This window comes from Megascapheus bottae, chromosome 12 (genome assembly GCF_031878675.1).
Source record: "Megascapheus bottae isolate mThoBot1 chromosome 12, mThoBot2.hap1, whole genome shotgun sequence".
NCBI classification, from domain to species: domain Eukaryota; kingdom Metazoa; phylum Chordata; class Mammalia; order Rodentia; family Geomyidae; genus Megascapheus; species Megascapheus bottae.
In genome coordinates this window covers 54,629,702-54,643,083 of record NC_143520.1, presented here as the reverse complement: position 1 = coordinate 54,643,083, position 13,382 = coordinate 54,629,702, and the positions used below count along the sequence as shown (strand labels likewise).

Genomic DNA, 13,382 nt, shown 5'->3' with positions numbered 1-13,382 from the left:
AAAATGTTTATGGTACACATATCTCTCATTAGTGTGTTTGTTTGTTTGTTTTTGCCAGTCCTGGGCTTGGGCTCAGGGCCTGATCACTGTCCTTGGACTTTCTCAAGGCTAGAGCTCTACCACTTGAGCCTCAGCACCACTTCTGGCTTTTTTCTATGTATGTGGGACCGAGGAATTGAATCCGGGTCTTCATGCATGCTTGGCAAGCACTCTACCACTAGGCCAAACTCCCAGTCCCTCACTAGTGTTATTTATGTTAGTTTTTTTTTTATTTTTATGGCTATCTTTCCTGGTTCTTATTGTATTTTTTTAATCTTTCAAGGCAATAACGAATGCTGATGGCAGAACAATTATTCTAATTTCCAAATTGTCAAGCTGGTTGCCATGATGGGTAAGTTCAAATTAAAAGCACTTTCCAGTAATAATTAAAGGATAGGATAAGGTAACATTTTATTGTGTCATATATGATAAACTTTCATGAAGAATCTTTGTGATATAGAAAATGTATGTAATATTTATTTTATATCTATTTACTTACTAAATTTTCAATTAAAGTAACTTTTAATGTGAATTGTTACAGTCTTGGAAATGAGCATGTTCTTCAGGACACAATAGGGATATTCCAAACAGCAGATATATTGGGATTTGCTTAGCACCTGAATGCCAGAAAGAAACAAATCATAATATTTTATAGCTGAGTAGTACAACTTATCATTGATGATTAGGGACAGTATAATTGACAATTCTTAGGAAAATCTTGTTGGTATTATATTTAATTTAAAGGCAGACAGACATATAGGAATGGACTGTGTATACACAGTATAAATCTTAGTTTGCTTCCTAGTTTGTCACCTGCCACCTCTTCTCCTTAATGTTGGAAGGTTTTATCCTGTGAAAGGGATTAGATAGGGAGACACTAAATAGAAATGGAGCCTATGGCCTATTTATCCTAATTTGGGAAAAGTGGGATGAATACACTACTAAATAGTGAAGCTTAGATTGGTTCTAATCTTTTTTTTTTTTTTTTTGCCAGTCCTGGGCTTGAGCTCAGGGCCTGAGCACTGTCCTTGGACTTTCTCAAGGCTAGAGCTCTACCCCTTGAGCCTCAGCACCACTTCCAGCTTTTTTCTATGTATGTGGTACCAAGGAATCGAACCTGGGTCTTCATGCATGCTAGGCAAGCACTTTAACCACTAGGCCAAACTCCCGGCCCTGGTTCTAATCTTTTGGCTTACACTTACTTGCCAAAATTTGTCTTTGTCACACTTTCTTTCCTACTTACTTAGAAGAAATGCATTTACTGCCACACATAGGACACCATGGCTTAAAGAGCTTAGCTTTGCTTTTGTTCTTTCGTGTAAGGGCTAATGTACTTTTAGTATATGAGTATACTGGGTAAACAAGATTTTTTTTAAATCATCATATTCTTTTAGTCCAGATTTTCCAGTCTAATCTATTTCCAAATTGGACATGCTTTTACTGAGCTTCTATCTACTTCTCATCTTTATAACTTTTACTTGAACTCTCAGCTGTAGACTATAATCAAATTGATTTTTTTTTTTTGCCAGTTGTGGGCCTTGAACTCAGAACCTAAGACTGCCCTTGGGCTTTCTCAAGGCCAGAGCTCTACCACTTGAGTCAGAGCACCACTTCTGGCTTTTTTCTATGTATATGGTACTGAGGAATCGAACCTGGGTCTTTGTGCATGTTAGGCAAGCACTCTACCACTAGGCCAAACTCCCAGCCCCTGATATATATATATATTTTATTATTCTCTAGTAATATTACTTTACACTAAGCAACAAAGCACAAACAGTTATTGCTTTAAAATATATTGAAGGCTGAGTACTAGTGGTTTATGCCTGTAATTCTAGCTGAGATCCAAGGATCCTGGCTCAAAGCCATTATGAATTTTATTTGGTATATATAAGTATATGTTGAATTTACAGTTGTATGTATGTGTTTTTTTAAAAATATCTAGATGATCAGCAAGCATTGAACTCAATCATGCAAGATTTGGCTGTCCTTCATAAGGCCAGTCGACCAGCATTATCCTTACAGGAAAGTAGAAAAGCAAAATCTTCATCACCAAAAAAGCAGGTATATGTTTCAAGATTATTTTAACAAGTATATGTTATGTTCTGTGAATTATTTTTCTTTTTTTTCTCTCTCTCTTTTTTATGCCAGTGCTGGGCTTGAACTCAGGGTCTAAACACTATCCTTGGGCTTTCTCAAGGATAGAGCTCTACCACTTGAGCCACAGCACCACTTCCAGCTTTTTCTATGTATGTGGTACTGAGGAATCAAACCCAGGTTTTCATGCATGGTAGGCAAGCACTGTTCCACTAGGCTAAATTCCCATCCCACTTTTTTTTTTTTTAAGTTTTATTATCATTACCTTTATTTAAAACATTCTTTTTTTAAAAAAATTGTTTGGAGTAATGTATAAAGGGGTTACAGTTACATTCGCCAGGTGCTTTACTTCTCATACATTGATACCTCTTCTCAAGTTTTTGTCCCCATTTTTCTTCCCTCCCCCCCTCCCAATCATCTTCTTTTCTCCCCTTTCCTATTTCAAATAAACAAATAAATGTATATACAACATACCAGGTAACAAAGACAGGTATAGTAACAATATGAGATTAACCAAAGGACCAAACAAGAGATGAGAAATAACATAGTACATTAAGAACAACCATCACACAAGATGAAGTTCTTGTTTCTATATCCTAGAGATCCTTTCATTTAGTCTCACCCTATATGAACTTATGTACCTTGATTTTGAGTTATTGTAATCCTCTGCTAGAAGAGTCCTAGATGTGTACTAATTATTACAAATGACAGCCTACTTACTTTTCTTTAAATAACCTGATTATATAGATTTTTAATCTGTTTAAATTTTATAGTTTTGAGTCAAACGCTATTTTATATGTTTTTATGCAGCATTGTACATTTTTAAAAGTGATACAAATTTTAAAATGTTAGAATATCACTAATGATGATATTTTATTCGTTTAAGTATTTAAGCAATTTGTGTTTTCTTTTCTACATTTGTGTTTTCTGGATATTTATAAATGATTTTAGTTTTCACAGTTCCAGTTACCAATGGCTGGCCAAGGTCTGAAAAGTAACAAATGGAAAATTGTAGAAATGAACAATTTGTAAATTTTTCATTTTCTGCCATTCTGAATACTGTGACAAAAGTTCATACCATGCTGGCTTGTCTTGCAAGCTCATGAGTTATAATCCCTGTATCCATTATATGTACACCGTCCATTCTACTTTATGTGCACATATCATTTTAGAAAATTAGTACCTATTTCAGATTAAGTAACATGATAGTATAGTACTTATGTTCAGCAAATCCATAATAATAACAAACGTAATAGTGGCCCCCAAAGCATGAGAATATTGATGCTGGCAATTGATTAATGCAGAAGATGCGCTTTAAAGTGCTTTCTTTTTATATCTATATCTATATATATTATTGTAATTGATAAAAGGGTTACATGATATTTGCCATCTAGAAGGTGCATTAATTCACATACATTGATACCCTTTCACATGTCTTGGTACCCTTTACCCTCCTCCCCACCGCCCCCCCACAGCCCCCCCCTCTTGGTTTTCCACCCTTCCCTATCAAATTTCAAATAACCAAATACAAATAAATTTAATATATCAGATAACAAAGTGAGGTACTGTAACAATATGAGATAACCAAGGGACAGCAAAGGAGATGAGAGATAACATAGTACATTAAGGACAACAATCATTCGTTATATGGCTTTTGTTTCAACCAAAATAGACCACATCTTAAGCCATAAAACAAACCTGGACAGATTTAGAAACACTGAAATTATTCCATGCACGCTCTCAGACCACAAAGGCATCAAATTGGAACTGAACACACATCTCCACCAACGAAAACCCTGTAACTCATGGAGACTGAACAACAAATTGTGTAATCACAAATGGGTCATCGAAGAGATCAGAACAGAAGTCCAACAGTTTATGAAAGTTAACAATAAGGAGCACACAAAATACCAACTCCTTTGGGACACAGCAAAGGCAGTAGTCAGAGGAAAATTTATAGCCCTGAGTGCCTACAACAACAAGTTGGAAAAATCGCAACAAGTTAATGTCTCACCTTAAGCTCCTGGAAAAAGAGCAACAAACCAACCCTAATCCCAGGAGAAAAAAGCAAATTATTAAAATCAAAGCAGAATTAAATGATTTGGAATCCGAAAAAACTATAGAAAGAATCAACAAAACAAGGAGTTGGTTCTTTGAAAGAATTAACAAAATTGACAAGCCCTTAGCAAATCTTACCAAAAAAAGAAGAGAGCATATCGAAATAAACAAAATCGCAGATGAAAATGGTAATATCACAACAGAAATGACCAGGATCCAGAATATCATGAGGGAATACTTCTCAAACCTTTATGCCAACAAATTTGAGAATCTAGAAGAAATGGATGAATTCCTAGCCAATATTAACATACCCACACTGAACCAAGAAGAACTAAGCCAACTCAACAGGCCTATTTCAAGCTCTGAAATAGAAATGGCAGTTAGAGAACTTCCACCCAAGTAAAGTGCTTTCTTGAAGAGAAGAATAGAAAGTTTTTGAGTTAACAGGAAGAAAGTGAAAAACAGATCATTTATGATCTTGGAATACTCCCTCCACAGATAAAGGAAGTCTACTGTGTAGTATTCAGTATTCCATTATGGCAACTTCAGCAACTGTATAGCACTTGTAGTGTCTTTATAGATAGATTTTGTGTTCTTTCCCATTGAGCCTGATTCAGCAACATAATTCTCAGTCCAGCTCTTTGGCAGACAATATAAATTGACTACAGCTGAAATGAAAATAAACCTTCATTTCTGCCGTATATTAAATAAATGTGTAAGGAAAAAACATTTCAAAATTTTTATCTAGGCTGGGATGTGGCTTAGTAGTAGAGTGCTTACCTGGCATGCATAAAGCCGTGGGTCCGATTCTTCAATACCACATACACAGCAAAATTAGAGATGGTACTGAGGCTCAAATGATGGAGTGCTAGGACACAGGGGCGTGTCCAAGCCCTGAGTTCAAGCCTCAGAACTGGGAAGGCAGGAAAGAAGGAAGGGAGGGAAGGAGGGAGGAAGGAAGGAAGGAAAGAATTTTTTCCTAAATCCTTGAATGGTTGTGTGATTGTTTTGTCATTTCGTTACAGAATGATGTCCGAGTCAAATTTGAACATAGAGGAGAAAAAAGGTAATCAAAGAAACATTACCTACGCATTATAATATTATTAAATATGGTTTGTCTTATAATTAAGTTACTGAAAGGTTGCCCCAGATTTGAATGAAGTTTCATGGCATTTACAGAATGGAGTGGTCCCTGGTATGATGTGTGATATGTGCTTAGACTTCAGACAAAAATCTGTCACAATTTGAGTTAACCATTAGAAATGATGGATGTTTTTATGTTGCTATATTAACAATTACATAAAGTCAGTGCTTAATGTGCTCTTTAAATTTTTACCTGTTTTACTCAGTGGGTTATTAAAATTGTATCATGCTGTCAGACATTGTACTGAATTTATGTATATTGACTTAGTGTTCACAGTTTGATTTCTCTTGAGTCATCAAGGATAAGACATGCATTTTGTTAGTTATGTTGAGGAAAGTGAGTTGGAATGGTAGTTGCAAATTATTTAGCAGAGATGCCAACTCAGACTTACCCTAAGGTATCTTACTCAGCGCAGGAGTGTTGATGCTGTGGTCCTGGTTGATAACAAAGCAGCTGACAGAACCTAATAGGAATCGAAGAAGATGGAATTCCATTTCTGGAGTCTCATTGGTGTAATAATTCCTTAGTCTGAAGGACTTAAAAATGGCTCACAAGTCATATAACTTGAAGACTGATGTATTTTTACCAAGGGTATTGAATAAAATGGAATATAACAAGCATACCATAGAACTTTGTTTTATTTGAGATTTTTTTTAATGGATTTGAGATTCCTTATTTGATTTTCTTTATGGATATTTCCCCAATTTTTTTAGTTACTTAGCACTGTTTACTGAGGTCCTGAGACATAAAGTGAGTAAAGTAGATGAGAGTTCTCCCATGTGGAGCTTAGAACCTAATGTGATACTGCTGTCCAAACCACTTTATGCTTTCTGGTCCAGGGAAGGCAAATCTATTCGGGATATTGGGAGAAAATATTTCAATTTCATTTTAATATCTATAAAAATGTTGAAAATATATTTACATAATATATGGTCTAAAAGAAATGTGGAATTGGTAAGGCTACAGAAATCAAAATTCAAAATGTCCTGAAGAACAACTTTATTATTTTTAACCATTTCATTACATTCTTATTGTGCAAGGCTCACATAGTTAAATTCAATCAATTTTCACAGTAGATGTTTTATATTGGCCTTTAATATTTATATGACATGTCTACTGCAATTAGAAACTGAAAGTCTTGAAATTTCTTCAATTTAATTTGGATAGAACTGGAGAGATTTTGAGCTTTGTGTTGAAAATTCGATCGCTATCAAAACAACTCTGTACAATATTTACTTTATTTTGCATGTGATAAGAGATGGAGGTTGGTAGTATATTGTTACTAAAATATTTTAAAATTTTGTCTATAAAGAATCCTTCAGTTCTCCAGACCAGTTAAGCTAGAAGATCTACGGTCAAAGGCTAAAATTGCATTTGGACAGTCTATGGATCTACATTATACCAACAATGAGGTAAGCACATACTTTTAAACTGCTTCTTTTTTTTTTTTTTTTTTTTGCCAGTCCTGGGCTTGAGCTCAGGGCCTGAGCACTGTCCTTGGACTTTCTCAAGGCTAGAGCTCTACCACTTGAGCCTCAGCACCACTTCCAGCTTTTTTCTATATGTGGAACCGAGGAATCGAACCCGGGTCTTCATGCATGCTAGGCAAGCACTTTAACCACTAGGCCAAACTCCCGGCCCTTAAACTGCTTCTTATTTTGACCAGCTAGTGTGTTTATATAAGAGATTGTATTAAGAATATTGGTCTTTATTTAGTGATTATTTAGTGATTAGTAAGAACATATGTTGAGTTAAATGAATAAAACATGACATAAAATTTTAAATTAATGGTTAATGTATATTATGTTACATTAATGGTTAATATATATTAATGGTTAATATATATATGGTTAATATATATATATATATTTTGGTGGGTCATGGGATTTGAACTCTGGGACTGGGCGCTGTCCTTGAGCTCTTCAGCTCAAGGCTACTGCTTTACCCCTGGGCCTGGGTATTATCCCTTAGCTCTTTCAGCTCAAGGCTACTGCCCTACCCCTTGACCCATAGCCCCACTTCCTGTTTTTTAGTGATTAATTAGAGATAAGAGTCCTACATTCTTTAGTGCTTGTGCTGGCTTTGAACTGCAATCCTCAGATCTCAGCCTCCTGAGTAGGTAGGATTTCAGGCTTGAGCCACCATGTCTGGCCTTAAATATATTCTTTTCCATTGTGTAAAATAATTTTAGAAGATTTTACAGTGCAAATAATTGAATAAGAATTTATGCTGGTACATTTACCACTAGCAAAAAAAAAAAAAGAATTTATACTGGTAAAATTCTGTGTATTACCTAAAAGTTGACTTCTTGGATCTTTTGGTTTAACTCTTAATTTATTATTGAACTGTCTTTTCCTCTGATAGCTATCCCTGATCATAGTCAGTAGAGTTTTTGTTGTTGTTGTTGTTGTTTTTGTTTTTGCCAGACGTAGGGCTTAAACTCAGGGCCTAATCACTGGGTTTTTGCTAGCACTCTACCACTTGAACCACAACACCACTTCTGGCTTTTTCTATGTATGTGGTACCGAGGAATCAAACCCAGGTCTTTGTGCATGCTGGGCACCACTAGGCCAAATTCCCGGTCCCCAGTCAGTAGAGTTTTGATAATCAGACAGTTTGATTAAAGCTAAAGGATTATTTTTACTGTTGGATTGGACATAATTGATTGATAAACTTTTATTTGGGAGTCAGTACTCAAGTCTTGCTCTGACACAGAAGAGCTCTGTGTTCTCAGAAAGTACTTTTGAAATCTAAAGTTAGGCTTGGACTTGGTGGTCTCTTAAGGTTTCTTACAGTTGTTGAGATCTTAGGCTTGGTAGGAACATTTAGTGCTCAGTTGCTTCATTGATTATAGTTTTCAGACTTAATACTGTGGTTTATGAATTACAGCTTTTCATGGAGTAGATGTTGTAGAAGTAGACAGTTAATAAATGAGTTACTTAGGTGTATGAAGTCTTGAAGGAAATGCATAGAGTATTGGGATAGTGAATGAGGCAATGGCAATAAGGATCCTGTTTGTAGTGTTCAGAGGTAACTGAAGTGGTGCTATGTAGACTAAAACTTTAGTACGAAAAGCCAGCCCTACGAAGAGTTTCAGAGAAGGAATACTGGAGAAGAGAGTATCTTGAGAGCAGCACACAGAGGCCATAAGGCAGGAAAGGATGCTATGTTTCAGAAGTAGCAAAGATACCTACCAGTGGACACAGAGTGACAATTTATGAACAACTTGGGGAAACTCATATAAGTGTATGAAAGTGCTTTGCAAATTCTAGAGCATTATACAAATAACATATTTAAAAATATTAGATTTTAATGAGATACTTTTTAATGAAGATACTTTTGATAGAGTTTTTTTCTTTTAGTAAGTCAGGATATGAGTTAGAAAAGGGCAAAATTACATTTAATATTTCTTACAGTCCTATAGAATTTCTTACTGTTCTGTAGAAATTGTGATTTTTGTTAATAAATAAAATAATTTTGATTCATGTTACTGCGTAATATTCAGCCAATCAGGACCTTAACCAATTTTGGCTCATGTTACTACATAGTATTCACATGGACGTTGGATGTTGGTGGTACTAAGAAAAATATTAAAAGAATTATTAGCTTTATACAATTGTGGGCAAGTGAAAACCTTGCTTTACTGTTTGTTACTTTGTTCATGAAAATATTTTTTCTAGTGTAATATAAATTCTCATTTCAAAATGAGCATGAATTGAAACAACCAGGAAATTTAAGCTATGATTAATTGAATTTCTTTGTGTGTGTATATGTGTGTGTGTGTGTGTGTGTGTTGGTCCTAATTTTTCATTTATTAGAGAAAAATTTCATAGAAAAAAAGAGCCTAATAGTAGTAATAAAAGTATTCTAGTAATGCAACATTTTCTATAAACAAATTATGAGTAAATTTTGAGAACAGAGTAAAATGTGAGCATAATATGTGATAAAAGTCATGCTAATTTTGGTTTATATTTGTGCTTAGCAACCTTTCTTTAAAGTTTTTTTTTTTCTCATAAAAACTCTGCAGAGTGGCTATACACCATATACTTTGAGTGCAGTTTGAGCTCTTACGTAGAGCACTTACTACAGATATCAGAGGTCTGCTTTTCATTGTACTCTGCTCAAGGCAGAGGGGGTCTTTGTCCTAAAGGGAGTTACATTGCAGAGAAAGACCTGAGGCTGAGTTGGTATTAAGTGGCTCATATGGTATGCTTTTAGATATAGTTGGCAACTGTGAAATATGTTCCCTTGATTTTTTGTTCTTATTTTCATTTTTTTAGTCTGTCCTTTCTTTGTCTTTTTCTATGTATGTGGTACCGAGGAATTGAACCCAGGTCTTCATGCATGCTAGGCAAGCACTCTACCACTAGGCCAAACTCCCGGCCTTTTAGTCTGTCCTTTTATGAAATGGAATATATTTTGATATTATTGACAGTTTTCTTAAGTTGCAAAATGGACTGCATACGTGTGTGTGTGTGTGTGTGTGTGTGTGTGTGTGTGTGTGTATGTCTCTGTGAGTTCGTGTGTGTAGATATGAGTACTGAGGCTTAAACTTGGCCTCAAGCTTGTCAGACAGGCATACTATCATTTGAGCTGCCTCAGATTCTTTTTCAAGTATGGGCTCTGTTTTTGTTCAGACTAGTCACCTGCTGCAATCTTACCTCTGCCTCCTATAAGCACAGTCATAAATTACCATATTCAGCTTATTTGTTGAGATGGAGTCGTGTTAGCTGTTTCCTGCTGCTCTTCATTTCCAGTAATTGTTAGGATTATAGGTGTGAGCCACCATATCTTGCTTAATGCCATGCTTAAGAATGAATGTGTATGTGTGTGTGTGTGAGTGTGCCAACTACTGTTAGAGTTTGAACTCTATTGAGGTGCTGCTTCTTAGCTTTTTTGCTCAAGAATGTTGCTCTACCGCTTGAGCCACGCCTACACTTACAGCTTTATGGTGGTTAATTGGAGATAAGAGCCTCAAGGACTTTCCTGCTGTCCAGACTTCAAACCTCAATCCTCAAATCTTAGACTGTTGAGTAGTTCCTGAAGTTGTATAAATCACTTTTCTCATAGACCTGTAGACTTGTTAGGTACTTTTGTCCTCTCTTCATTTCATGGATAATATGGTATACATTTGAGATGAAATCTTAACATGCTTACTGAAAGGAGGTCTCACATTAAGTGCCTCCTGTGTGAGGCTGACCTCTACTTAGCTCATTTGTCCTAAAGTTTAATAGTCAGGTCACTAGCACCAGGGGTAAACTGTAGATTATAGGTATGTGGCTAGTGGCACCCCTCCATAGCAGCTCAGAGTTTATTGTATCCGTAAACACCAGGTGAGAATGCAAATTCTAGAGAAAAAATGAAGAGTCTTTATCTATAGAGGTACTTTGTGTGTATATCCATTAACACTGCTTTAGAATGAATATACTATTAATTAAATTTGACAATATTATAGAAATAGACACAGAAAAGGAATTTTTGTAAGAACTCATAAAAATTTAAATATTCATTTTAAGATTTAAGTCTTGGTTGAATAGGGAGAACAAAAATACATTTTTTTCCGACTTTCATTATAAGAAAGAGTGATATTTTGAGATTTATAATTCCTTAGTTTGAAGATGCATGTGGAAGAACTTGATGTGGTGAGATGTCTGCATGTTTTCTTATGTTCCCTTTTTTTTAGTTGGTAATTCCATTAACTACCCAAGATGACTTGGACAAAGCTGTGGAGCTGCTGGATCGCAGTATTCATATGAAGAGCCTCAAGATACTACTTGTAATAAATGGAAGTACACAGGTATGAACTAGAATTTCTTAGTAAGGATTATAAGACTTGAAAATCTCTGTGTGAGCCAGTTTAGTCTGTAATCATTATAGTTTTTAGTATGATTAAAAATATACTTACATACTCCTCCCCCCCCCCCTTTTTTTTTTGCCTGTTGTGGAGCTTGAACTCAGGGCATGGGCTCTGTCCCTGAGCCTTTTTGTACTTGAGGCTAGTGCTCTACCACATGAGCCGCAATGCCACTTCCAGCTTTTTCTGAGTAGTTTATTGAAGAGTCTCAGGGACTTTACTGCCCAGTCTGGCTTTGAACCACAATCCTCAGATCTTAGCCTTCTGAGTAGCTAGTGTTACAGGTGTGAGCCACCAGCACCTGGCCTTACATACTATTAATTGCTATAGTTTAATATTGGGATTCAAAACCATGTAGTCAGAATTATAAATAAGAACATTACATTGTGTATATGAAACTAATGGAAACTGGCAATTTGGTAATCCTGTTTGGATTAAAATGTCTTTTCTTATTGTTGGTTGTTGTTGTTGTTGTTGTTGTTGTTTTTATATAGTTTCACTGTCTTGCCCAAGCTGTCTTTGAGCTCTTGGGCTTAAATGATCCTTCTGCCTCAGCCTCCCAAGTATCTGGAACCATAGGCGTGTGTTCCTAACAGAATTATTATTATTATTATTATTATTATTATTATTATTATTAGTGTGTGGGGGGTTATGGGGCTTGAACTCTGCCTCGGTGCTGTCCCTGAGATCTTCAGCTCTACCTTTGAGACAAGCCCCCTTCCCATTTTCTAGAGGTTAATTGGAGATAAGAGTCTCAGGTCCTTTTGTGCCCTGGCTGGCTTTGAACCTTGATCCTCAGATGTTAGCCTCTTGAGTAGCTAGGATTACAGGCATGAGCCACCGTGCCTGGCCAGAATTAAAAATTTTAAGAGTAGATTTGACAAGGCCCACCAAGGATACAGAATAGGTTATATTGGGGTCAGGATTCTCTTTTACAGCCCTAAAAGGAAGTACTTATTGTCCCTTTTCTCTTGTAGGCTATAAATTCAGAACCATCGTCATCACTAAAAGAGTTGGAAAATGTAGTACTTAGAACAGAGAAGAAACGGCATTCTCTAATCAGTAAGAAACAGTCTTTGAATCATGGAGTGGGGAACTTTAGTTTCTTCCCCATCTTTTAGTACAGGACAACACCCTGATTAGCACCCTCTTGCTATACTCTTTAGAATTTCTCTTAACCATATTTTTTTACCTTCCTTGGAAAGTAATGTCATATATCACAGGATTAACAATCTCCATTTAAAAATTTGTTACTCATCGTACTTTTTCTTTTTTTTTTTTTGCCAGTCCTGGAGCTTGAACTCGGGACCTGAGCATTGTCCTTGGGCTTTCTCAAGTCTAGAGCTCTACCACTTGAGCCACAGCAGTACCACTTCTGCTTATTCTGTGTATATGGTACTGAGGAATTGAACATCGTGCATGTTAGGCAAGCATTCTACCATTAGGCCAAACTCCCTGCCCTACTCATTTTACTTTCATAATATCCAAATAAAATCTTGAAGATATTTTAATTGTACAAATGAAATGCAAGGAAAAAAATAATTTCTAGCACATTACAATTAATAGAGCAGGCTCTTGAGTGCTTAAGTCTTTTCTGAAATTTCAGTTATTGCCAAGATGAAGAGTTACTCCGTAGAGGCTGGGAAAAAAAGTGGCCACAGTGCCACTTCTGGTTTTCTGGTGGTTAATTTGGAGATAAGACTCTCATGGACTTTCCTACCTTGGCTGGCTTTGAACCACAATCTTCAGATCTCAGCATCCCTAGTAGCTAGGATTACAGGTGTGAGCCATTGGTACCTGGCTTAGCCTCAAACTCTTTGTGACCCTCATTCCCCTGTCTCTTCAGTACTGGCATTAACAGGTGTATGCCTCACTCTGAAAGAATGTCATAGGAACCATATGTGTCTGTGTGCATAGAAAACAATTTGATGACTTTGACTAGCATAGCATCCTTACAAAGAATGGGTTTAGGTTCATGTTGACAGTAGTGACTGTGTAACTGTCCAACTAAACCCTGACTTCCAGAACCTGATAGGCTTTCACTGTCATGATACTACCTAGAATTTATGTTAAAAGCTAACAAGGGGCAAGGTGCTGGTGGCTCATTCCTGCAGTCATAGAGTAGGTGACTGACATCTAAGGATCGCAGTTCAAAACCACCCCGGGCAGGAAACTCAGTGAAACTCTCATCTC

The 13,382-nt window shown here is 36.2% G+C and overlaps 1 protein-coding gene across 1 annotated transcript in view; it reads left to right on the top strand.

Annotated features, from left to right (window-relative positions):
• Map3k2 (mitogen-activated protein kinase kinase kinase 2) overlaps positions 1-13,382 on the top strand; it is a 55,613-nt gene that overhangs the window by 25,230 nt on the left and 17,001 nt on the right. Inside the window, exons 2-7 of the mRNA XM_090342987.1 lie at positions 323-391; positions 1,982-2,100; positions 5,217-5,257; positions 6,648-6,747; positions 11,019-11,132; positions 12,167-12,251. Of these exons, the coding sequence (XP_090199113.1) occupies positions 385-391; positions 1,982-2,100; positions 5,217-5,257; positions 6,648-6,747; positions 11,019-11,132; positions 12,167-12,251 (466 nt within the window). The 5' untranslated portion in view covers positions 323-384. The remainder of the gene's footprint in view (positions 1-322; positions 392-1,981; positions 2,101-5,216; positions 5,258-6,647; positions 6,748-11,018; positions 11,133-12,166; positions 12,252-13,382) is intronic.